A 25,237-nucleotide genomic window follows, 5' to 3' on the forward strand; every position below is an offset into this window, starting at 1 on the left:
CAGTATCCTCAGTAAACTAACGCAGGAACCAAAAACCAAATTCCACATATTCTCACTTATAAGTAGGAACTGAACGATGAGAACACATCAACACAGGGAGGGGAACAACACACATTGGGGCCTGCTGGCACTGGGCAGGTGGGCTGGGGGAGGGATAGCATCAGGAAAAACAGCTGATGCGTGCTGGACTTCATACCTAGTTGGTGGGTTGCTAGGGGCAGCAAACCACCATGGTACACGTTTACCTATGTAACAAATCTACACATCCTGCACAGGTACCCCGGGACTTAAAATAAATAAATGCATACATACAAATAAAAAGAAAATAAGCATTTTTTCAAAAAATATTAATTCAAAATTAATTACAGACTTAAATGTAAAATGTAAAGCAACTGAAGTTTTAACAAATTTTTAAATCTTAAAAATAAAAAAATATAACAAGGAAAAATCTTCAGGAGTTAGCACTTGGCAGAATTTTTCGACTTCACACCAAAAGCATGGTCCATAACTGGAAAAATTCACAAATTGAACCTTATCATAATTAAAAACTTCTGCTTTGCAAAAGACCCTGTTAGAAGGATGAAAAGGTAACCTACAGGCAATCAGAAAATATTGGCAAACTACATCTCCAAAAAGAATTAATATTTAGAACATACAAATAATTCTCAAAATTCAGTGAAGAGAACATAAATAATTACATTATAAAATGTACAAAAATATGGACATTTTACTGATGAGAAGAGAGATGGCAAATCAACACATGAAAATTTTAATCATTAGCCATTAGGAAAATGCAAATTAAGATCACAATGAGTTATCACAATATGCCTACCAGAATGGCTACAATTAAAAGTAGTGACAATTGCAAACGTTGCAAGGATGTGGAGAAATCATACATTGCTGGTGGGAACATCAGATGGTACAGCTACTTTGAAAAATAGTTTGATACGTTCTTATAAAACTAAGCATAGAACTACCATGCAATCCATATTCACTCTTGCACATTTATTCCAGAAACATAAACTTATATTCACCAAAAATTGAATGCGAATGTTCATAGAAGTTTCCTTTTTAATATCCCCAAACTGGAAATAATAGAGATGCCTTTCAACAAGTGAATACATACTGTGGTAGTTCATACCATGGAATACTACACAGAAAAAAAAAAAAAAAGGGCATGAACTATGGATATGTACAACACTTGGATGGATTTCAAAGGAATTATGCTGAGTGAAAAATCCAATTTCATAAGGTTCTATACTGTATGATTTCATTAATATTGCAATAATAAATTAACAAAACTATAAATATAAAGGATAGATTAGTGGTTGACAGGGGTTTGGGACTGGAGTTGGATAGAGATGGATGTAGCTATAAAAGAACAATAGGAGGGGCCCTTGAGGTGATGGCATTGCTCTGTGTCTTGACTGCAGCAATGTCAATATCCCGATTATGATACTGTACCACAGTTTCACAAAATGCTACCACTGAGTAAATCTGGGTATGGGATCTCTCAATGTTATGTCTTGCAACTGAATATGAACCTGCAATTATCTCAAAAATAAAATTTTAATTAAAAATAGGGTGCTAATTAACTTAGCATGCTACCATTTGGGGGACACTGGAATGCTTCCACATGTACCAGCTAGTTTTGCATGTGAAACTGCTAATAGTGCATAACTATGAAAAGGGGAATTAAAAAGTTGGAGGTCAAGAATATGGAACTATTATTTTATTTTATTTTATTTTTAAGAGACAAGGCCTTGCTCTGTTGCCCAGGCAGAAGTGCAGTGGTGTGATCATAGCTCACTGCAGCCTCAAACTCCTGGGCTCAAGACATCCTCCCACCTTATCCTCCTGAGTAGCTAGGATTACAGGTGCACACCACCACACCAGGCTAATTTTTAAAAAGTTTTATTTTTGTAGACACGGGGTCTATGTTATGCAGGCTGGTCTCGAACTCCTGGCCTCAAACAATTCACCTGCCTCGGCCTCCCAAAGTGCTGGGGTTACAGGTATGAGCCACCACATCTGGCCACCACATTTTTATTATTTTAAAAGTAAACTTGTTTTTATATATGGCTATAAAAGAAGACAAAAGAAATTGTTACATAGCTTTCCTTCATTCACTTTTTCATGTAAAAAGGAAAAATATAAATTTGAGTAAACTGAGTAAAGAGTCAAGAAGTATGGAGTAAAGAACGGTGTGGTATTATTCTGTCCAAAATAGATATTAAGAGAAGGAAATAATAAAGTTCTTGTTCATTATAATGATAGTATACTTACGTGTTTCCATTATGTATGCCATTTCATTGCATATATTCAAGTGTAAATGGAAATTAGTTTTATATGAAAAGCTTCATAAAAAATTTCACTGACAAGTTAATACTCAGAATATTGATCAGAAACACTAGAACTTAGAATGGATGCTAACATTTTCAAGGCTCTAAAATTCTTTGCAAGAGAATTATTTAAAAACTAATGGTGACAGTCTAGTGGCCTGATAGCCAGCAATATGCCAAAATGTCAGTAACTCAACTGACAGCCCCTGAGCTCCTCTCACATCAACACCAAGCCATGCTATTTCAAATGCCGTTTGTAAAGACTTTTGAGTACCCCTTTCCAAATTGGACAAGGAAGATGCAACAACACTCACTTCAAATCGATTGGCATATTTGAATTTCACTGACAAAAGTATCTCTTCCTGCAGTTTATCCCTTTCTCTAGATTGCCACTTGACACACATAAAGTTTAAAGTATTTGTCATTTAGTTTCACTTTTTATTAAAATGTAGACATATGAACATATGGCAAGTGTCAACAATTTGGAAACTTTTCAATCTTTCATTCATTATTGCAACTGGAAATTCAGAGGCTTTTTTTTTTTTCTTTTTAAAGACAGAGTTTTGCTCTTGTTACCAGTGCAATGGTACGATCTCGGCTCACTGCAACTTCTGCCTCGCAGGTTCAAGTGATTCTCCTGCCTCAGCCTCCCGAGTAGGTGGGAATACAGGCATGCGCCACCACACCCGGCTAATTTTGTGTTTTTAGGAGAGACGGGGTGTCTCCGTGTTGGTCAGGCTGGTCTCAAACTCCTGACCTCAGGTGATCCACCCACCTTGGCCTCCCAAAGTGCTGTGATTACAGGCACGACCCACCATACCCGGCCCTTCCAGAGGCATTTTAATGTAATTTCTCAGAGTATTGGATCGCAGTGTATATTTAAATACATCAGACAATTGCAACCTCAGTGTTTGCAAAATTCAGATTACTATGTGAAAACATCATTATTTTTCCATCAATAATGAGTGACGAAATGTAGTGTTGTACTATGGACATCCAACTCAATTCTAATGTCAGATAAATGAGGACACGCATTTGCCTATCTTGAAGAATCACCTTACCACATGCATGAACAATCAGAAATAATGATTATTTAAAAGAAACATAGCAGATATGAAATTACAATCTAATAACTATTGGTCAAATGGGAACAGCTAGTCCAAACAGGATTCTTTAACTGTACTAGTATGAAAGTTATTGATCTGTACCCCTACAAAACCTCTACTTTTATTAAGAGTTACGTTTAATCATAAAAGGATTAGTAAACCCTAAGAGAAAGAAGAAGAGTTGCCAAAGGAATGATGCATCTGTTTGTTTATTTATTTTTGAGATGGAGTCTCACAATGTAACCCAGGCTAGAGTACAGTGGTGTGATCTTGGCTCACTGCAACCAAGCAGCTGGGATCACAGGCACATGTCACCATGCCCGACTAATTTTTTGGATTTTTAGTAGAGATGGGGTTTTGCTATGTTGGCCAAGCTGGTCTCTAACTCCTGGTCTCAAGTGATCTGCCCTACTCTGCCTCCCAAAGTTCTGGAATTACAGGCATGAGCCACTGTGCCTGGCCAGATGTATTTGTTCTTTTAAAATCCATTAGACATTTTCCCGAAACACAACTCTTTACTGATATTCATTTATATTTTCCAACATTAACATAATATATGTTGTCAGTGTTAGAAAGATACATTTCTGTTTAACTTTTATGCAACTTGACCTATTTCAATGTCCTAGCACACCTGCAGCCATGACTCAGCTTACAGGTAATTCTTACAGATGACAGTGAGAGGGAGGCATGATATTCGTGACAGAGGAGTGTCAGCTGCTGATCAGGATTTGAGAAGTGGAAAATTTTTTTTTTTTTTTGAGACGGAGTCTGGCTCTGTCGCCCAGGCTGGAGTGCAGTGGCCGGATCTCAGCTCACTGCAAGCTCCCCTTCCCGGGTTCCCGCCATTCTCCTGCCTCAGCCTCCCGAGTAGCTGGGACTACAGGCGCCCGCCACCTCGCCCGGCTAGTTTTTTTTTGTATTTTTAGTAGAGACGGGGTTTCACCATGTTAGCCAGGATGGTCTCGATCTCCTGACCTTGTGATCCACCCATCTCGGCCTCCCAAAGTGCTGGGATTACAGGCTTGAGCCACCGCGCCCGGCCTGGAAAATTTTTATTTGATAAAGATACTAGGTGATTCTGAGACTTTCTCTGAGTTTGGGAATCAGCTACTTTAGATTCTTCTTTATTTCTCTGAATAAGCCCAAATACAGAAAGCCAAAAAAATAGATTTAAACACATCTTCTATATGACTATACCCAGCTTTGCTAATGTTCTAATAGTCCAATGACATACACGACCATTCACGAAGGGTGTGATACAAAATCCATGGGGGGCTAAATGCTTAAACTGAGGTTTTTAACTGCTAATGTGTTACATGGACACTGCTTCAATGCATTGTCATTAAACAAAGTGCATATGCCTCTTCTAGAAGCTGACAAAGATGTGTAGATGTATGGTGAGTATCCTTGGGGATACAGGAACTGAATGTTATTGACTTTGGTATAGGCCCTGAAAGACTTGGGAACATTTTTGTATTGATCCAGAAGTTTTGGTTAGCAAAACAATCTGGAACACAATCTTCATATTCTCTAACATGGTAATGCTTCCTTCCTCTCCCTGTGCACATACACACATTACCTAAATCATCTTTGCAAATGTGTGTGAACCAGAAGTATCCATGCTCTATCTGTCTGTGAAGGGCAATAACAAAATGTTACAACTCATTTAGCAAGAAACTATGCATCCATTCTGCAAGTCTTTGCTTACATTTTATTTGCACCATTTTACTTCCTCTATAAATTTTATTTCATAGTTTTTAGTAATTCCTGGTAACATAAGTAGCTACCCAGATGGTATCTCTTTTCTCCATAAGCTAGAAATAATGTCTAATATAAATTCCAATCCCATCTTTTTATGATTTTGATTCTAAATTTTAGAAAGCAGCAACACATGCAAATATTGAGACAACGGCTTTAGGCAAAAGAGATAGCAGCAAAATTTAAGTATGAGAAAGCAGCCTGTGATTTCATTGATTCAGCAGTAATATAATTAAAGGGATACCTGATGACACAGGCATAGAGACCGCTGTCCTGTAGCAATGTTGGCCGGAACCAAATGGAGTCTTCTTCTTTGCTCATTCTACTTCCATCAAAGGCTATTGGCTCTTCAAAGTCTCCAGGACCAGAACTTTTGTACCACATCAAACTGAGTCCAGCACTTTGGGCAAGGGAGTAATTTGCTCTGATATAACCATAAAAGAGTGCACATTTGATTCGAACAGGCTCTCCCACCAAAACTTGATATTTCTTGATATCGATAGACCAATCAGTGCATCCATCAGCTATAGTAAAGAAAGAGAGAGAGAAAAAGAGGAAAAACATTAGAGGGAAAAAAATAAGCAATTAGATTATTCATTCATCCAACAAATATTTACTGAGCATCCATATTGCGTCAGGTTTAATTCTAGGCACAGAGCACATAGCAATGAATCAAACTGAGAATGTCCCTGCAAAGTAGTGGACTCTGCGAAAAAACAATGTATTCTTCACTTAGTCTGCTTCTGCTGTTATTTATTATTAGTTTATACCAGCGTGCTGGTTATTGATTTATTGCCTCTTAGTTCTAAATGTACCTTTCTGCCTGCTCGGAAAAAATAGATCTGGGCCTTTGAGATATGTTTTCCTTTACTAGCTGGCACTAAAGCTTGGTGGAGAGAGGGCACTGGTGAGACACTTCAGGAAGAAAGGGATTTGCTTCCTATTTTCAGTATGCTCACTTGGCAGGCTCTTGCAGTGTGCAAGTCTTCTTCAGCACCTGGCTCCAACAGTGCTTGGCAACCAGCAGCTTCGCGATGTTTCCCAGGTACCTTAGAGGAAGGGTCTCTGTTAACTTGCAGAAGACAGATTTCTGACAAGTTCTGCTAGTGTAGCAACTTAGTGATTTCTGCCATTTGGTAAGCTATGGTTGTACCTTCCCAATAAAGTGCAGATCTCTGCTCTGGGGATGAAAACATAGGGACTTTTTCTTAGGTGTGTTATCTCAGCCCCAGGGATAAATGTAGCCATTCCTCTATTCTTTAGGGTTCTCTTTTGCTATAGACTGAATGTTTGTGCCCTCCCCTGAAAATCCATATGCTGAAGCCTTAACCCTCAATATGACAGTAAGTGGAGATGAGGCCTTTCTTTGGGAGGTAATTAGGGTTAGATGGGGAGCTTCATGAGAAGGAGACTCTTGATGGGATTAGTGCCCTTATAAGAAGAGACAACAGAGAGCTTTCTCTTTCACTCCATCGTGATTACAAAAAAGAGATCATGTGAGCACACTGCAAGAAGGTAGCCATTTGAAAGCCAGAAATCAAATTGGCTGTACCTTGATCATGGACTTCCCAGTCACCAGAACCATGAGAAATAAAAATCTTTTGTTTAAGCTACTCAGCTTATAGTATTTTGTTATGGCAGCCCGAGCAAACTAATACATCTTTCTTTTACGATAGCCAATCCCTTCATTACTATAATCCCCTGTTACATTTAATAATTATTTGTATAAACTTTCACTGTTCAAATGACTGGGTTTTTTCTCTGACTGGACCCAAACTCATACAATTCAGAATAAACATTTTACAGCCAAACAATATATAAATCAATAAAAGTGAGTTGAGCTCTGGTAGTGTTTTTTTCACAGCCAGAGACAGAGGTAAACAGTCACTTTGCTCTGACTTCTAGGAGAATCAGAGAAGTGTACACAAGAAACCATGTTGGGAAATGGGGAGGATGGGGGTGAGGTGTGATTGGGTTTTCTGTGTTTTCTGTAGGTACTATCTTCCAAATAACAACTTGACACCATTTTTAGATCACCCCCTCCCTGCATACACATACAAAACAACAGGTTTCCACAGGGCATCAACATTATCATCATCACGGAGAAGTTGTGAATTTACTGTTTAGAGAGGGCAGTTGCCCAACACTTAGCAAGAAAATCAATTTGGCATTACTCAGAGTACACAAATGTTGAGCAAAAGGGCAAAGACTGAGAAAACAGGACCTCTGACAGCAATAACATTTGAGTATTGCAAGCAGGGTTAAACTCACTACAAATTAAAAAGAGGACAATCTAACAGCTCTGAGAACAGGATAAATAATACAGTATTCAAGAGAAGAAAAATGGTCTAGATGAAAAGGAGGATGTACATTACAGCAAGGAAGATACATAATAACATGTGGAATTAATTATCCACATTTATTATCTTTAAATTATATCTAACATCTAATAAGCACTTAACGATGTGTCAGGAGTTTATAAACTTTCATTTACTATTCACAGAAATACAAACTGAGGCATTTGAACTTGCTCTTCCCTCGGCCTGGAACATTTTTCGCCAACCAACAGCATGGCTTTCTCTTTCTTTCTTGCCAAATATCACCTCCTCAGAGAGGCCTTCTGCCTTTCCATCCTGGTCACCTGAACCAGAGTATGCCTTGATATCTTTTTCACAAGACCTACTGCTATTTGATGTTATATTATATATCTACCTTGCTTTCTGTCTCCCCAGTTGAATATAAATCCCTTGAGAGCAGGGATGTTGTCCTTTTCACTTCCCTTTTTAGCCACAGTGCCTAGAATACTGCCTGCTAACCGGCTTAGCGTACATTTACTAAATGAATAAATGAATGAATGCTTGAATAAATAAGCAAAATAAACAATTGAATTACCAAGTTATACAGTTGAAGAAACTCCATGTCAGCTAATAAGGGTGAGTGAGTGCTGGGTTCTCACCCAGATTTATCTGAACCTAGAATTAATTATCCCTACCATCACATATTGTTTATCAATAAATGTGTCAATTTCATAGCCTTCTTTGATTTACTTAATTTCAGTTACCAAATTTGGGTTTAATATTTTTACAAAAGGGCTGTATGGAGGTACTATCTAGAGTAAATATGCTGCAAGCTTGGTGGGCATCATCCATGTCTGAGTCATTGTCATAATACCTGTCAATGACTACTGTAGAGCTGGCATACCATGTTAAACAGGATGAAAAAACTACATAGAGATATCCAAGTTATATAATTGCATATGATATTTATCGAAACAGTTTTGTATATTTTCCCATTACATAAAATGAATCCTAGGTGGTAATTTTTTAAACAGTTATAATTTTGATTATAAGTTTCAAATTATTTTGTTTTACCACTATGTAAATTATAATAGAATCAAGTTAATATAACTATCTGTCATGGAGGGTATCACTGCTAGTGAAAAAGGTTGAAATACCTTCAAGGTTGGAGTCTATAAACCGTATGATAAAATTATTCGAGCCTCAGAAGATTTGTAGCATAAAGCAAAATGCTTGAAGGTAAGCAAAAAGATTTAGTCTAGAAAGTTTTAAAAAGTTAGTAACAAATTAGATCAAGAGACTAGAGAGAGAGTTGTGCTGAGAATGCATACAGATAATAATACACACTTTCAGAATATGCTTTCTGAGAAAATGTTGGAAGAAAATCACAAATATTACTGAAAATTACTCTTATTCCATACTTAAATATTAGTCAGGAAAAGTTTCATACGGTTCAACGTCATGTGCCAAAGAAAAGTTAGAGGCAAAATGAAGAAATGGCACTTTGGACATTAGAGAAACTTGGTGTTCATTTCAATATGGAAACAGATGGAGGATCGATGGCTTAGGAGGTTTTACTACCATTAAACTAAATGCATGCTGTTCAAAAATAAACTTAAGTTAAAATGGTTCAATAATTCCTGGGAAAAGATGGCAAACACTATAAAGAACAATTCAAGGCATACTCAAATTATTTGAATAAAATCTTTTTTTTTTTCCCAGAGACGGAATCTTGCTCTGTCACCCAGGCTGGAGTGCAATGGCAGGATCTCAGCTCACTGCAACCTCCGCCTCCCAGGTTCACGCAATTCTCCTGCCTCAGCCTCCTGAATAGCTGGGACTACAGTGCATGTCACCACGCCCAGCTAATATTTGTATTTTTAGTAGATACGCGTTTTCACCATGTTGGTCAGACTGGTCTCAAACTCCTGACCTCGTGATCTGCCCGCCTTGGCCTCCCAAAGTGCTGGGATTACAGGCGTGAGCCACCGTGCCCCGTCTGCATAAAATCATTTAAACGAATGACGGACATATGTCTCTCTTCAACAGTTACAAGAAAACATTTCACTAAATGAAAAAAGTGATGAAGGAGATATACTTTTTCCCTTTGTTAGCGTTTTGCCTTATTTCCACACATGTTCTCTCTCACACCTTGTATGTTATATGATTGTTTCTAAACCAGTTGAAAATAAATTAGAGACCTAATGATATTTCATCCCCAAATACTTCAGTATGTATCTCCTTCTGAATAAAGACTTTAAAAATATACCCACAAAGTATATTTGTTAACCATGTGTAGTGAGACATTTCAAATCTTAAAAGGATATATGGTAACTTACAATCTAACTCTTGATGAACAGAATTGCTGTTGATCCATTCAGTTTTTTTCTTACTTCAGCACACAAGCTTTGTTGGCTTGGGAACAATCATTCCAAAACCATATTTCTAGACACTGTTGATTTCATTGCACATTAATTGTATGTAATTTATCTAACTTTTATTATTACTGTTTTTTAAAACTATCATCAGGTAATTGTAGACACTGGTAGTATTTAATCTGTTTTTCTCCCTTTTGGAATAAAATACCCTCCCATAAGTCTCTCTCAGAAAGTTTGCTATTGGTACTCTTCTTCCTTGATGGGAGGATTCTATGGAAATACTCCAGTTCAACGTATCTCTGCAGTACACGTTCTTTCACAGCCAGTGGGAGTTCATGAAGGAAGCCATGAAGTTACACTGGGGAGTGGGAGGAAGAAGTACCATGTTCATTCATTTTTGTTATCGCCCATAAAGTTCTGGGAGCTTATATGAAGACAGTAATGGAATTAAGATTCAGAAGTAATTCCTTCACTACCGATGTACTATGAAGAAAACCTACCTACATTGGCTATTGTCAATATACTCAAATAAGAGTAGAGAATGTATTTTAAATTAAGTCACTATTACTACCTATGTAAGAGCTGAAAATACTTTCATCGTCACAAACTTGAAGTTTGAATTCTTTCAAAAAAGTCTAATAATGTAAACATGTTGCATACTAATATGAAAGTGAAATACTATACTTATAGAAGGATAAATTATGTTACTTTAAAGTAAAGTTGGACATCCCTAATCAGAAAATCTGAAAGCCCAAATGCTCCAAAATTCAAAACTTTTTGAGTGCCGGCAAACATGATGCCACAAATGGAAAACTCTACACCTGACCTCACTTGATGGGTTACAGTCAAAATGTAGGTTCACAGAACACCAATTTATTTAGCAACGCCAAGGAAAATATAAAATTACCTTCATTACCTTCAGGCGATGTGCATATATGAAACATAAATCAATTTGATGTTCAGACTTGGGTTCCATTCCTAAGATATCTCATTATATACTGTGTATGCAAGTATTCTAAAATTTGAAAAAGATCTGATATCTAAAACACTTCTGGTCCCAAGCATTTCAGAAAAAAAGGATACTCAGCCTGTGTCTACTTGGGTAGATATCTTGGAATAATAATTAAAAACTAGGGAGAACGACTCTCACTTTGCAGCAGCAACTCTTGTTGTTGGAGAGACAAACAAACCAAACCAAACTTCTAAGTTTGCCTTTTTAAAGCTCTACACTTGACTTTGGCCTGAGAAAAAGTCTTCATAAGGGTTTCTCTTCCTTGTATGTGTCTATATGTGAACAAATCCTCAATGTTTTAGGTTAATTTTCTCTGAACAATTTTTTTTTTTTTTTTTTTGAGACGGAGTCTCGCTTGTCGCCCGGGCTGGAGTGCAGTGGCCGGATCTCAGCTCACTACAAGCTCTGCCTCCCGGGTTTACGCCATTCTCCTGCCTCAGCCACCGGAGTAGCTGGGACTACAGGCGCCCGCCACCTCGCCCGGGTAGTTTTTTGTATTTTTTGGTGGAGACGGGGTTTCACTGTGTTAGCCAGGATGGTCTGGATCTCCTGACCTTGTGATCCGCCCTTCTCGGCCTCCCAAAGTGCTGGGATTACAGGCTTGAGCCACCGCGCCTGGACCTGAACAATTCGTTAACCATTAATCTGAAGGTCCCATGCATCTGTGTGGGATCATGTTATTCCTGCCTTGCATTAAGTAAATTCAATTTCAGACTTGTGTTTCGATCTTCGTTTTTTAATTTTCTTAGTCTTTAGAAGTGACATGAGAAAGGACCTCACACAGTACGTGGAACACAGGGGATGTTCTGCTTTCCATTCACACACTGAACAGAAGCAGAAAAAGCCCGGCTATTTGAGCAAACACAAACAGATCCACGTCATGCTACAAGAAAATCTGGATTCTTATTTTCTTTTATTAGTCATGGCATAAGAAATTGATTCAGATAGGTAACATCTTGGTACATATGGTCCATCTTTGACTTTAAAGATTTTTTTCACTCTTTTGATTATGTAGTTACCCTATGTTCTTTAGTTAATACATACTTTCATTAGCATGTATCATATTAAATCATTATTTGCTTACATGTATTTCATTGATCACTGAAGTGTGGGGACTCTGAAAAGTGGGACTTCACCATATCTATATCACTATCTCTATGTCTATCTCTATCTTTCTCTATCTTTATCTCTATTTCTATCTCTGCCTAGCTATCTGTTTATCTATCTATGTATCTATCATTTATGTATCTAAATCTCAAACAGGACCCAGCAGCATGCGCCTGTAGTCCCAGCTAATCAAAAGGCTGATATGGGAGGATTGCTTGAGCCCAGGAGTTCTAGTCTAGTCTGGGCAACATAGCAAGATTCCATCTCTAAAAAGAAAAAAAAAAAAAACTCATTTAGCTCTAATTATAAATCTAGAGCTATTTCCATATCTGTATCTATTTGGGGCATAAGAGGCAATCAATAAATGTGTCTTGAATAAATTAGTGATTAACTAAATAACTGTTCACTTAAAGGAGTATTGAAAATGCATACCTTTGGTGTTAACACAATCACTTACAACTACTGTTTGTAGGTATGTTTAACCCTAATAATTAAAATATAGCAGTATGCATTTTTCCTTTATAATATTGCAAAGTGATACAATTTTGTAACTCAGAATAATTTGATTTCACAAAACTGAGTGTACGTCAGGACTCAAATCCTTGTTGATACGTTAAACATAGTTTACTGTTTTACATTAATTAAGCATACTATTATAATATTTATTTAGCTCATGTATGTATCCCGGAAAACCCTCCATTTGGGTAAAAACTGATAAGAATATGTGCAGACAGATAGGTCAGAAAATACTGCCAGCTTCAGGCATTTTGTTCCTTTGGGACACTTATTGGACACTGGATTAAATATCAACATGATGAGTAACAGACCAAACAAACACTGATCAAATTTAATCCTTTTCCCAATTTAGAGGAGCCTCACAGGGAAGGCCTGTTAGATGGCAGGACATCCTTTAAAGAGAAAGTAACAGGGTTCAAGGCACAGATTTGTTTTTATTTTGTTTTTGTTTTAGAGCAGACAGAAGAACACAATTACCCTTTCCAAGATAGTAAGTTACAAAAGGTCTTTAAATTTTATAACAATCCCAAATGGACTAATGGATTGTTTTCAGCAATGAACACATAAAATAATCATGCAGTAAAGTTCAAGTCATGTATTGGTGTCAGTCCACATGTTATAGAGCACATATGATGTGCAACTCACTCTTCTATGACAAAGATTACTGAGACTAGCACCACCCTTGAAGACGCCATCTGTAAGTGGGAACAGACTTGTCAAAAACCATGTATAGCACAAGAAAGAACGAATACATTCGGAGAGCAAAGATAACATTACTGAGGAAACACAAAGCAAGAAGTTTGTTTTACCTCTGAACCCAGAACTATTTTCCACTTCACAGATGAACTAATGGAGCAGGAAATATGACTAGGAAGATCAAAAAGGAATTAAGAAAGAGATGAAATTCAAAATGTGCCTTAGTTCAAAACCTGATAATTTGGAAGAGAAAATTGCAAGCGAATGGGATATCTCAGTTAATAGGACAGTATATGGTAAGATTCTGAAATAGTGGAGCAGTGAGGAGTACAGAAGAGTTTAAGGAGGTGAAAATAAGTGCAGAAAAGACAGATTTGGTGACACCATGCCAAGAAACTTGAACTTAATTCTGTAGCCCCGTAGTTTTCAAGTTTTAGTGTGTATCAGAATCACCCGGAGGACTTTTTAAAACACAGAGTTTTGTGCTCGCATGTCAGAGTTTCAGATTCAGAAGGTCTGGAATGGGCCCCTAAGAATCTGCGTTACTACGAAGTTGTTACTACAAAGCAGGTGATGCTGCTGGTCCAGGGATGAGACTTTGAAAACCACTGCTAAAACCAATGTAGACAGTGGTAAATGTCTGCAAAGGAAGGGTTATGTAAAAAAATTATGTAAAGAGACCAAATCTATGATTCATTGGCATCCCTGAAAGACAGAAAGAAAAATCATATTTGAGGACATCATCCATGAAAGTTTCCCTAACCTTGCTAGAAAGGCCAACATTCAAGATCAGGAAATGCAGAGAACCTCTACAGCAAACTGTACAAGATGACCATCCCCAAAACACATAGTTATCAGATTCTCCAAGGTTGAAATAAATGAAAGAATGTTAAAGGCAGCTAGAGAGAAGGGGCAGGTTACCTACAAAGGAACCCCATGAGGCTAACAGTCCTTTCAGCAAAAACGCTACAAGCCAGAAGAGATCGGGGGCCTATATTCAGAACTGTTAAAAAAAAGAATTCTAACCAAGAATTTCATATCCAGACAAACCAAGCCTTTATAAGTGATTGAACCAGGGAGAAACCATATTTTAGAACAGAACAATAACAGAACAGAACAATAGTGAGTTCTGAAGTTGAATCAGTAATAAAGCATGACTACAAGGCTACAGGAAACAAAACAGCATGGCACTAGTACAAAAACAGACACACAGACCAATGGAACTGAATAAAGAGTCTAGAAATAATGCCACATACCTAAAACCATCTGATCTTTGAGAAAGTTGACAAAAACAAGCAATAGGGAAAAGACCCCCGATTCAATAAATGGTATTGAAATAACAGGTTTCAATATGCAGAATACTGAACTGGACCCCTTCCTTACACCATGTACAAAAATTAACTCAAGATGAATTAAAGACTTAAATGTAAAGACTAACAGTATAAAAACACTGGAAGACAATCTGGGACATTCCATTCTGGAAATAGACCCTAGCAAAGATTACATAATAAGGACACCAAAAGCAATTGCAACAAAAGCAAAAGTAAACAAATGGGACCTAATTAAACTAAAGAGCTTCTTAACCACAAAAATAAATAAATAAATAAATAAATAAATAAATAAATAAATAAATAAATAAATAAAATAATATAAAAAACAAAAAAGAAGAATTAAGCTATCAACAGAGTAAACAGACAACGCACAGAATGGGAGAAAATATTTGCAAACTATGCATCCAATAAAGGTCTAATATCCAGAATCTATAAAGAATTTAAACAAATTAAAAAGCAAAAAACAAACCACACCATTCAAAACTGGGCAAGGGACATGAACAGACACTTTTCAAAAGAAGACATACACACAGTCAACAAGCACATGAAAAAATGCTCAACATTACTAATCCTTAGAGAAATACAAATCAAAACCACAGTGAGGTATTATTTCACACCAGTCAGAATGGTTATTATTTAAAAGTTAAAAAATAAAAGATGCTGGCGAAGTTTAAAGAAAAGGGAATGCTTATACACAGTTGGTGGGAAGATAAATTAGTTCAGGTACTATGGAAAGTAGTGTGGTGATTTCTCAAAGAATTTAAAGTAGAACTATCATTTGATCCAGCAATCTCATTATCGAGTATATATCCAAAGGAATATAGATCATTCTATCATAAAGACACATGTATGCATATGTTCATCGCAGCACAATTCACAATAGCAAAGACATGGAATCAACCTACATGACCACCAATGGTAGACTGGATAAAGAAAATGTGATACATATATGTCATGGAATACTACACAGCTATAAAGAAGGGTGAGATCATGTCCTTTGCAGCAACATCAATGTAGCCGGAGGTCATCACCCTAAGCAAGCTACTGCAGGAACAGAAAACCAAATACTGCCTGATCTCACTTATAAAATGGGAGCTAAACATGAAGCAAACATGGATACAAAGAACAAAACAACAGATAACAGGGCCTACTTAAGGGTGGAGGGTGGGAGGAGTGTGAACATTGAAAAACTACCTATCAGCTACTATGTTTATTACATTGGTGATGAAATAACCTGTGTAGCAAACCCGGATGACACACAATTTACCTACGTAACAAAGCAGCACATGTAACCCTGAATGTAAAACAGAAGTTTTTTTTTAAAAAAAAATTAATCAATTCACTCCAAAATGTTGTACAGATTTAATACAATGACAATCAAATGAACACACTAATTCTAAAATTCACATAAAAATGTTAAATAACTGCTATATTCAAAATAACTTTTTAAAAGAACAAAGCTTGAAGTCTTACGCTACCTGATTTCAAGATTTATCATAAAGTTACCATAATCAAACTAGTAAGTCTTGTCATCAAGATATAGTCAAATAGATAAATGTAACAAAATTAGAGAGTCCAGAAATAGATCCACACATATATTTGCCACTGATTTTCAACAAAGCAAAAAGGCAATTCAGTGCAGACAGGATACTCTTTTAGACAAATGGTGCTGGAGTATTTGGGTACCCATATTCAAAAAATCTAAACTTTGATTCACACATTCTACCATATACAAACATTTTCCTAAAAATGATCATGGATCCAAATGTAAAGCATACAACTATAAAATATTTTAGAAAAGACAGGAGAGAATCTTTGTGACTTTGGATTAGACAAAGATTTCATGGATAAGACACCAAAAGCATAATTCATAAAAGAACAAATGGACTAACTTCATCTAGCTGTTCCATTCCTAGGTATTTGACTACGAAAAGAAAACACTACGTCCACACACTTGCACACAAGTGTTCACAGCAGCCTTATTCAAAGTAGCTCCAAATTGGAAACAATCTAAATTTTACCAGCAGGTGAATAAACAAATGGTGAATGTAGTCATATAATGAAATACTAGTGAAAAACAAAAATGAATGAATTATTTATGCATGTAACATGGATGAATCTCAAAATAATTACACTGAGTGAAAAAAGACAAAACAGAGTACATACTGTTTGATTCCATTTATATGAAACTCTAGAAAATGCAAACTATAGTAGCAGAAAGCGAGTCAGTGGTTGTCTGGGATAGCGAGGAAAGGGAGAGAGCATTACAAAAGGCCATGAGGAAACTCTTAGTGCGATGGGTATAGCAGAAAGCGAGTCAGTGGTTGTCTGGTATAGCGAGGAAAGGGAGAGAGCATCACAAAAGGCCATGAGGAAACTCTTAGTGCGATGGGTATGTCCACAGTCTTAACTGTGGTGATAGTTTCATGAGTTTATATATATGTCAAAACATAACAAATCGCTCACTTTAAATATATGTGATTAATTGTATATCAATTATACCTCAATAAAGCTGTTAAGAATAGGCTCTCTGTCTTCTTGGTTGACAACAAATTGTAGGTGAAACACATCAAAAAGAAGACCTATTAGAAGATCACTGCAATAGTTCAGGTGAGAGATGATGGCAGCACAGAAAAAAAAAAAAAAAAAAGAAGGTTGTCTTGACTTAAACTCTAATTTCCAGAGTTTTTATTTTTGGCATGATTTCAGTCATTCTTTAAATAATCAAGGTAAGCAGAAACCTATGCTTAAACAGCAGAAAATTACATTGATTAAATCTTTGTTGCTTTTGGTTTTATTTTCCCCTATCTTTGATAGTGCAGCTTATGGGAGTGGGATAAATTCACATACATTTTAAAGGACTGATAAATTTGAGGTGAAGTACTGATGTGAAAAGCTGTACTGGCCAGTTGTTAATATAAATATCTACTAAATCCAAAGCCAAACGTAAGCTGCCTCAGTGTTACTTAACAATTAAAAGATTATCAAGTGCTGGTTTATCACTGGTTTACCAGTGAGATTATCTTTATAGTCTGCATATTAACAGCGATTAAACTCAAAACTAGAGGAATTTTCTGGCCTAGCAGATGCTATCTCACGATAACACTTAATGCAGTAAATCACTAATATTTAAATAAAAGTTTAAATTCTCAGTGAGTGAAAGTATGTTTTTTGTATGGTTAATAAATACCTTTAAAGAGGAAATTACCGCTTTTCATGGTTCATCCAATTCAGAATCCTTTCTTTAGCTACTTTCTACCAAAAAGCTGTAGTTGGGTTTCTTGATACATCCTTCGAAGGTTAAGACTTCGGACACTTAGTGGTCCTACCATGTCCCTTTCCTTTAATATTTTTCAGACAACCAACAATATTTCAAATTTTGGAGGATGAATGATTTTACAGTATTTAGTCGGTGTCACTTTTGGAGAGAAGCATTCATTGATTCGTTCACTGATTCATCCTCTATTTCAACAGATATTTACAAGGTGTCTGTTGTATCCTAGGCACTGTTCTAGCGGGGCTAAGACATTGGATAAGCTTACTGCACAGTGCATTAAGCAGCGTTCCCCACTTTATTCTAAGCTTACAGCTGTTCCCAGCGTATTGTCACAAGGAAGATGGGACGTTTGTCCCAAACCTTAATTTATTTTTTCAATATACTATTCATAGATATTTTAAAAGCTAACCAAGGCTGTGTGGTGGGTTGTTCTTAGTGATGACAAAGCTATGTGCACGCACACATATACACACATGCACACATATTTATTTTTTATTGTTCCTTAATTTTCAATGCCAAGTTCTTATCTTTGTATTTGACAGAAAAGGCCACCCTGGCGTACACAGAGATCCACTTGAGAATTATGCAATTATGAAAAATAAGCATTTAATCTGAAATTAATCAAGCCTGTTCATTCTCTTTATTTCCATTACTGTGCCATGAAATAGTCAATCGCATATTCTTTTATTCTGTAAATTGGAAAAAACTGAATAATCAACACCTTTGAAATTTCAGAACTTCATTCAACAGAGTAACTGTAGACCCTGATTTCTGTTTTAATATGCTGCCAGTTATTGCAAGTCATAATAGCATAATACAGGGCCTGGAAAAATATCATTCACTCAGTTGTTTCCTTGAGTGGTTTTGGGGTATGAAGCAAACTATTCTACATCACTGTCCTCATAATGAGATTGTTCTGCTGGATAAACAAGCTCCCCACAGGCCCCACCTGCTGATAGGACCCAGTGAACCAAATACTTAACACTTCACAGAGACTCCTCCCTGCCATTCCTCTGTACTGCATGCATCATTTTCAAGAGAAAATTTGATGCAAAGAAGTAGAAAATTGAGCTACTGACTCCGAAGTCTGTTGCTACAACCTGGCTTAGTAACAAAGCCTCAATTCAATTTCTGGGTTCTGTGAGATAATGGAAGTTTCAAAGTTCCAAATAAAATTGTGGAAATATAAATTCTTGTTCTATGTGACCAATTTATACATGGCATTTGGTGAAACTAGTCCACCCAAGGAAACTACTAAAACAAAACATGGATTGAATGCAGAGCTTGTTCATTTGCTGAAAATATTCCCTGAAAAAAACTGACTCATGAAGAAAATGGAATTTTTCTTTTAATTCTAGTGTTTAAAAGATAACAGCTTTACTTTAAAAAACAAAAATTCTTCCACTATTAGAATTAGGGCACAAGTAGGAGAAAAACAATACAGCTCAGAAATGATACTTTGATGGTTCTCATGTGTGGGGAAGATAGAATGCCAAGTTTGGCTGTGCTGTGTATGTGTGTGTCTTTGTGTATACATATGTGTATTGTTTTTACCATTACCTTCAGCAATATAATGTTAATAACCCTATGGCATCATAGCTTTCTTTTATAAACTGTACAACAAAATGGTATCAAAGGCATGCTTTTTACATTCAGTAGTTCATGTACATCACTCTCATAGTGGAGACACAATGCCAGAAGTGAACTTATTCCATCAGAAACAAAGCACTATGAGAGTGTTAACTTTTCCTAGGAAAGTAAAAGAGTCCTTCATGGGGGCATGCAAGGGATGAGGCTTTGAGATTAATCATGCATTCTGTGATGGAAATTTCAAGAAGTGAGAAAAGGCAGGTTAACACTGTGAATGGTGAAATGATTAGGTATATTTGGAAAAGAGTGGCTTGGATAGAACAAAGAGTTTGTGGTCCTAGGGTAGGTAGTGATCGAGGAAGAGGTTGGAAAGGTAAGACCATTTGTTTGTTTATGCATCCCCATGGTCAGACCAGACATGACTGATTGGTGCTATGATGGCCCCTTAACCGAGGGCAGCCAACTCCTAGGCAGGCAAGTAACCTATGTCTTGGCTTCATAAGAAAAGACGAGCTAGCCCAATAAGAGTCCTCCTTTCTGAGTATAAACAAAAGGCTTAAGGTAGACTTAGAGCCAAAGAAGTTGTGATGACCGCAGGTAATCTAAAGTGATAAGGGGGAACCTATGAATAAGTAGAGAAAGCTAGTCTTAGGGAGATAGGAGTGAGGATATATGCAGAGAGAAGCTTAGAAAAAGTAGAGAAATTAAGAGACCATAAAGGAAAGAACGAGAGGTCAAAGCAAGTCCCTAGAACTTAATTCTTGACTGCTTTTTAAGTTTTGAACTAGAACCTTATGCATCCTTATAATAAAACACTTTTTAAAGTAATTTGAATTGGCTCTGAACTTTGAACCTAAGAAAAATAGCCTCATTAAATATTTTCATAATTATAAGAAGCAGGATTTCATTTTCTTCATTTTCCATTAATATAACATAATGCATATTGTTCTTTTTTTTTTTTTTTTTTTTTTTTGAGGCGGAGTCTCGCTCTGTCGCCCGGACTGGAGTGCAGTGGCCGGATCTCAGCTCACTGCAAGCTCTGCCTCCCGGGTTTATGCCATTCTCCTGCCTCAGCCTCCGGAGTAGCTGGGACTACAGGCGCCCGCCACCTCGCCCGGCTAGTTTTTGTATTTTTAGTAGAGACGGGGTTTCACCATGTTAGCCAGGATGGTCTCGATCTCCTGACCTCGTGATCCGCCCGTCTCAGCCTCCCAAAGTGCTGGGATTACAGGCTTGAGCCACCGCGCCCGGCCGCATATTGTTCTTTATATATTATTTGGAAAAGTTAGTTGTATATATATTCACTTCATAAATGCATCCTAATATTATCTAACTTTCATTATAATATATAGCATCATGATTAATCTCATTTTATATACACTTTGTTTGAATTTCTGATTTTGTTTTCAGCTTGAATACCAAAAGGGAGATTACTCAGTCAAAGGGTATCATGTTTTGCCCATTGCTTCTATAGAGTTTATGCCAATGTATGTATCTTTAGGCAGTGCATGAGAGTATCCACTTCACACCAAACAAGCTATATGAATTACATTTCTACATTATTACATTCTCCTCCATTCACTGCTCATTCTACTCTTTCCATACCTGCTTATAAGTTGACAAACAACAACAACAAAATGCAAAACCCGTGGCCCTGATGAGATTTTTTTCCAGTTTGTATTTTTCTACACTATTTCCTCAATTTCCAAGTATATAACGATACTGAAATCTACATATCCATTTGAGTTCCACTTTGGTAATTTTCAAACCCATCATATATTTCATAGCCCTAAATGCAGTGAGTTCCTATTAATGATGATTACTGTTGGGAGGGGGACTAGCTTACTCATGTATTGTCTTACTCTGCCTGGATTATCTCAACCTCTCAGGTCATAATTGGTGATTCCTTCCAGCATAATTAAAATTTGTCCCTAATGAAAACATTTTGGTATCTATTATGTTTCATTAGTACACACTGTTAAACAAATATTTAAAACTACACATTAACACAGGAATAAAAAAATTTAAAAAAAGATTCCATGATTTATCTTTTATCTTTTTCTGAACATTTCAAAATAACAGATAAATCTAAATTCTAACCAAAAGTCAAATGTTATCTATTTCAAGAAGGTGAATTAAAATAGTTCTCACACTACAACAATGACATTCATATTATATTCATAATATTCATAAATTCATATATATTATATTCATAAGTTAAAGGTAGATCTTTATCTAAAAATTAAAGAAACAGGGCGGGGCATGGTGACTCATGCCTGTAATCCCAGCACTTTGGGAGGCCCAGGAGGCTGGATCACCAGAGGCCAGGAGTTGAGACGAGCCTGACCAACATGGTGAAATCCCGTATTTTCTAAAATACAAAAAAAAAGCTGGATGTGGTGGGACATGCCTGTAATCCCAGCTACTCAGGAAGTTGGGGCATGAGAATCACTTGAACCTGGGAGGTGGAGGCTGCAGTGAGCCCACATAGCACCACTGCACTCCAGCCTGGGCAACAAGAGCGAAACTCGGTCTCAAAAATAATACCAAAAAATCAAAGAAACAGAACTAAACAATAAAGAAAATTAATGAAACTAAAAGCTGGTTTTTCGAAAAGATCAATGATATTGATTGCACTCTAGGATGGCTAAGAAACAGAGTTTGACACAAATAGTGGTGCAGTGATTATCTAGATGGTTTGTATTTTATAAACAGGTACACGTAGAGTAATTGAGAACCCAGTTGCTGAGAAGAGAGTTTATATTTTTTCAATTTTTAGGTCAATGTTATATTGCTTATATAGTAAAAACAAATTTATATTTGAAAATTATAAATTAATATATTTATATAAAATAAATTTTATGTTAACTATACTGTATTCACACTCTTTTAGGAGTCTTGTTATAAAATATCTACTGGAGCTAAAACAAAACACTTTGAATCTTTTCTTTTGACTTCCCTTCTTCCACTTCTGATAATGCTTTTTTGCAGATGGAACTTAGCAACTTTCCCTCACTGCTTCACTATCAAAAGGGTGTGTTATGTATGGGAAATCATAGAACAAAAAATGTCAACACACATTTCAGAGACTGCAGGGAAGCATGCCCTCCCAGAAATTCACAAAAGAAGGCAACACTCATTTCTGCTTCTATTCAAATCACAGTATGCTTAGGAAAAAAATACATGCTCTTGAATACAGACTATTTTGGGGCCAATTTGTGCTGAGAGCATCAACACAAAATAGCATAAAATACTATCAGCATTAATATACCATGAGCAAATGATAGAAAAAGGAAATTTTATCTACTGCCTGAATATGTCTAAAGAAAAAATATATATAGTGCATATTTGTATCCATCTAAAGTAAACTTAACCCATATGCTAATTGATTACTTTAAAAGATTTTAGAAAAGCTGAGCAGCATATGTTTCTACTTCTCCCTAATTGGAGAGCTACACTATGTCAGAACATTTTAAATTTAGAAATCTAGAACTATAAAAAAAGAAGAATACATTGTTTAACATTGCTCTATGAGAGAGAAAGAGAGGGAGAGACAAAGAGAGAGAATGATGAATGAGATTACAAATAAAAAACCCCTTAATTAATACTGGTGAGCCAATTCTAGCATAGTTTTAATAAAACCAAGTACTTACTCCCTCGACTAAATCTTATCCTTTCCTTCTCTAGGGCCTTTTCTATCCCAAGCCTACTATGGATGATTGGGTGTGATAAGAATCCTTCATGCTTTCTTACTTCAGGTGAAACCACAAACTAGACTTATCCTAGTAACATAAGCCCATGATTGGACTAGGGATTATTTTATTACAGTTCTTTACTTTGCACAGCATGCCTGGATATACTTAAGCACAGTCAGAGACAAAGCAGGCAAATATTGTAGAAGTAATCAAGCTTTTTGTTCTGGATTTTTCTCATTATCATGAGGGATACTTTCAGTATCTTTAGTAGGAATTATGTTAAAACAACTGACACAAACACTTTCTGTTTTCAACCTCTTCAAGCTAACTATTAACTGAATTGCTCTTGCTGTTTTCCCAGTTTATGTTCACTAAAACATTTTCATTTGGGGGAAAATAATAAGTTAAGATCATTAATAACAAATGCCCAATAATCAGCCCTTCATTCTTTCTTTATTGCCTGCTTTCCAAATCAATAAAGTATAAAACATAATGTCTGCCCTTAGTGAACTCACTCTCTAATAGGAGGTACAAACAAATCAATAACTAAAAGACGGTACAATTTGTTTCTAATGGTGACATAAACACATATTTTGGGACCACTGATAACAGAAGAAGGGACAATGACCTCTAATCTTGCCTTAATGCTTTCGAGCCTCTGGAAGAAAAAAAATAACATTTCTAAATTGATGCTAAATTACTCATCAGCAAAGGATTATATGCATAGCCATCCAATATTTTGGTAACTAGCATTTGGCTCACTTTAACATAAAACTTAAACTGAGTGTGCTTTGGTTATTTTGAAAAAAAAAAAAGTTAATAGATACCTCCACAGTTAAAATATTAGTGAAAGAAGAACATTTCTAGTCTTCCAGAAATTTGTGCAGATGGGAAAAGGTTTCACCTCTAACAACCAATTGAATGGAAGTAAAAACATGAACATTATTCTTATTTTTAGCCGATTAGTAACTTTTCCTTTGTTTTCTTTTTTTTGTTTTTGAGACACAGTTTTGCTCTTGTTGCCCAGGCTGGAATTCAGTGGTGCAATCTCAGCTCACTACAACCTCCGTCTCCCGGGTTCAAGAGATTCTCCCGCTTCAGCCTCCCAAGTAGCTGGGATTACAGGCATGCACCACCATGCCCGGCTAATTTTGTATTTTTTAGTAGAGACTTGGGTTCTCCATGTTGGTCAGGCTGGTCTCAAACTCCCAGCCTCAGGTCATCTGCCAACCTCGGCCTCCCAAAGTGCTGGGATTACAGGTGTGAGCCACCATGCCCAGCCGCCTATTAGTAACTTGAAGGATGATACTCAAAGCAATAAAGATTGGGGTAAAAATGGCATACTCATACACCAAGGATAATTACTCATACACAAAATAATTACCTTATTTATATCACAAAATAAACTCATTATTTCACTCATTCAAAAAATATTTCAAGAATGCCTACTAGAACAAAATAATAGTAACTACAAAGTATTGAGAACATATATTGTGCCAAGCACTAGGCTAATAACTGTATATGAATAATTTGATTTATTCTTTAAAAAAACCCTATATGGTAGGTATTATCATTATGCTCGTCTTACATTTGTACCCAAGGAGAGCAGTTAATACATTTCAGAGCCAGGACAAAAACCCAAGCAATCCAATCCACTATAACCCAATGTGTCGGGCAACGTGACTAGCATGGCATATATGCTGGTAAACAAAACATAGTAGCAACCTTCATGGGTATATCTAGTTCTAAAGAGATTAAACAAGTAAGCCAACAAACATATTAAATAATATTAAACATTGCAAAAAAAGGCACCAAAGAAAGGAAAGTTATCATGCAAGTGAAGGATAGCCACTTCAGACTGAGGTCATCCAGGAAGGCCTCGCAAATGGAACATTAAAATTGACCCCTGGGCCGGGCGCGGTGGCTCAAGCCTGTAATCCCAGCACTTTGGGAGGCCGAGACGGGCGGATCACGAGGTCAGGAGATCAAGACCATCCTGGCTAACCCAGTGAAACCCCGTCTCTACTAAAAAATACAAAAAACTAGCCGGGCGAGGTGGCGGGCGCCTGTAGTCCCAGCTACTCGGGAGGCTGAGGCAGGAGAATGGTGTAAACCCGGGAGGCGGAGCTTGC

General features: G+C 36.7%; 1 protein-coding gene across 1 annotated transcript in view; it reads right to left on the reverse strand.

Annotated features, from left to right (window-relative positions):
* Positions 1 to 25,237, reverse strand: part of IL1RAPL1 (interleukin 1 receptor accessory protein like 1) — a 1,416,649-nt gene that overhangs the window by 685,786 nt on the left and 705,626 nt on the right. The window contains exon 3 of the mRNA XM_023202962.1: positions 5,451 to 5,730. Within this exon, the coding sequence (XP_023058730.1) occupies positions 5,451 to 5,730 (280 nt within the window). The remainder of the gene's footprint in view (positions 1 to 5,450; positions 5,731 to 25,237) is intronic.

The sequence above is a fragment of the Piliocolobus tephrosceles genome, chromosome 12 (genome assembly GCF_002776525.5).
Source record: "Piliocolobus tephrosceles isolate RC106 chromosome 12, ASM277652v3, whole genome shotgun sequence".
Classification (NCBI taxonomy): Eukaryota; Metazoa; Chordata; class Mammalia; order Primates; family Cercopithecidae; genus Piliocolobus; species Piliocolobus tephrosceles.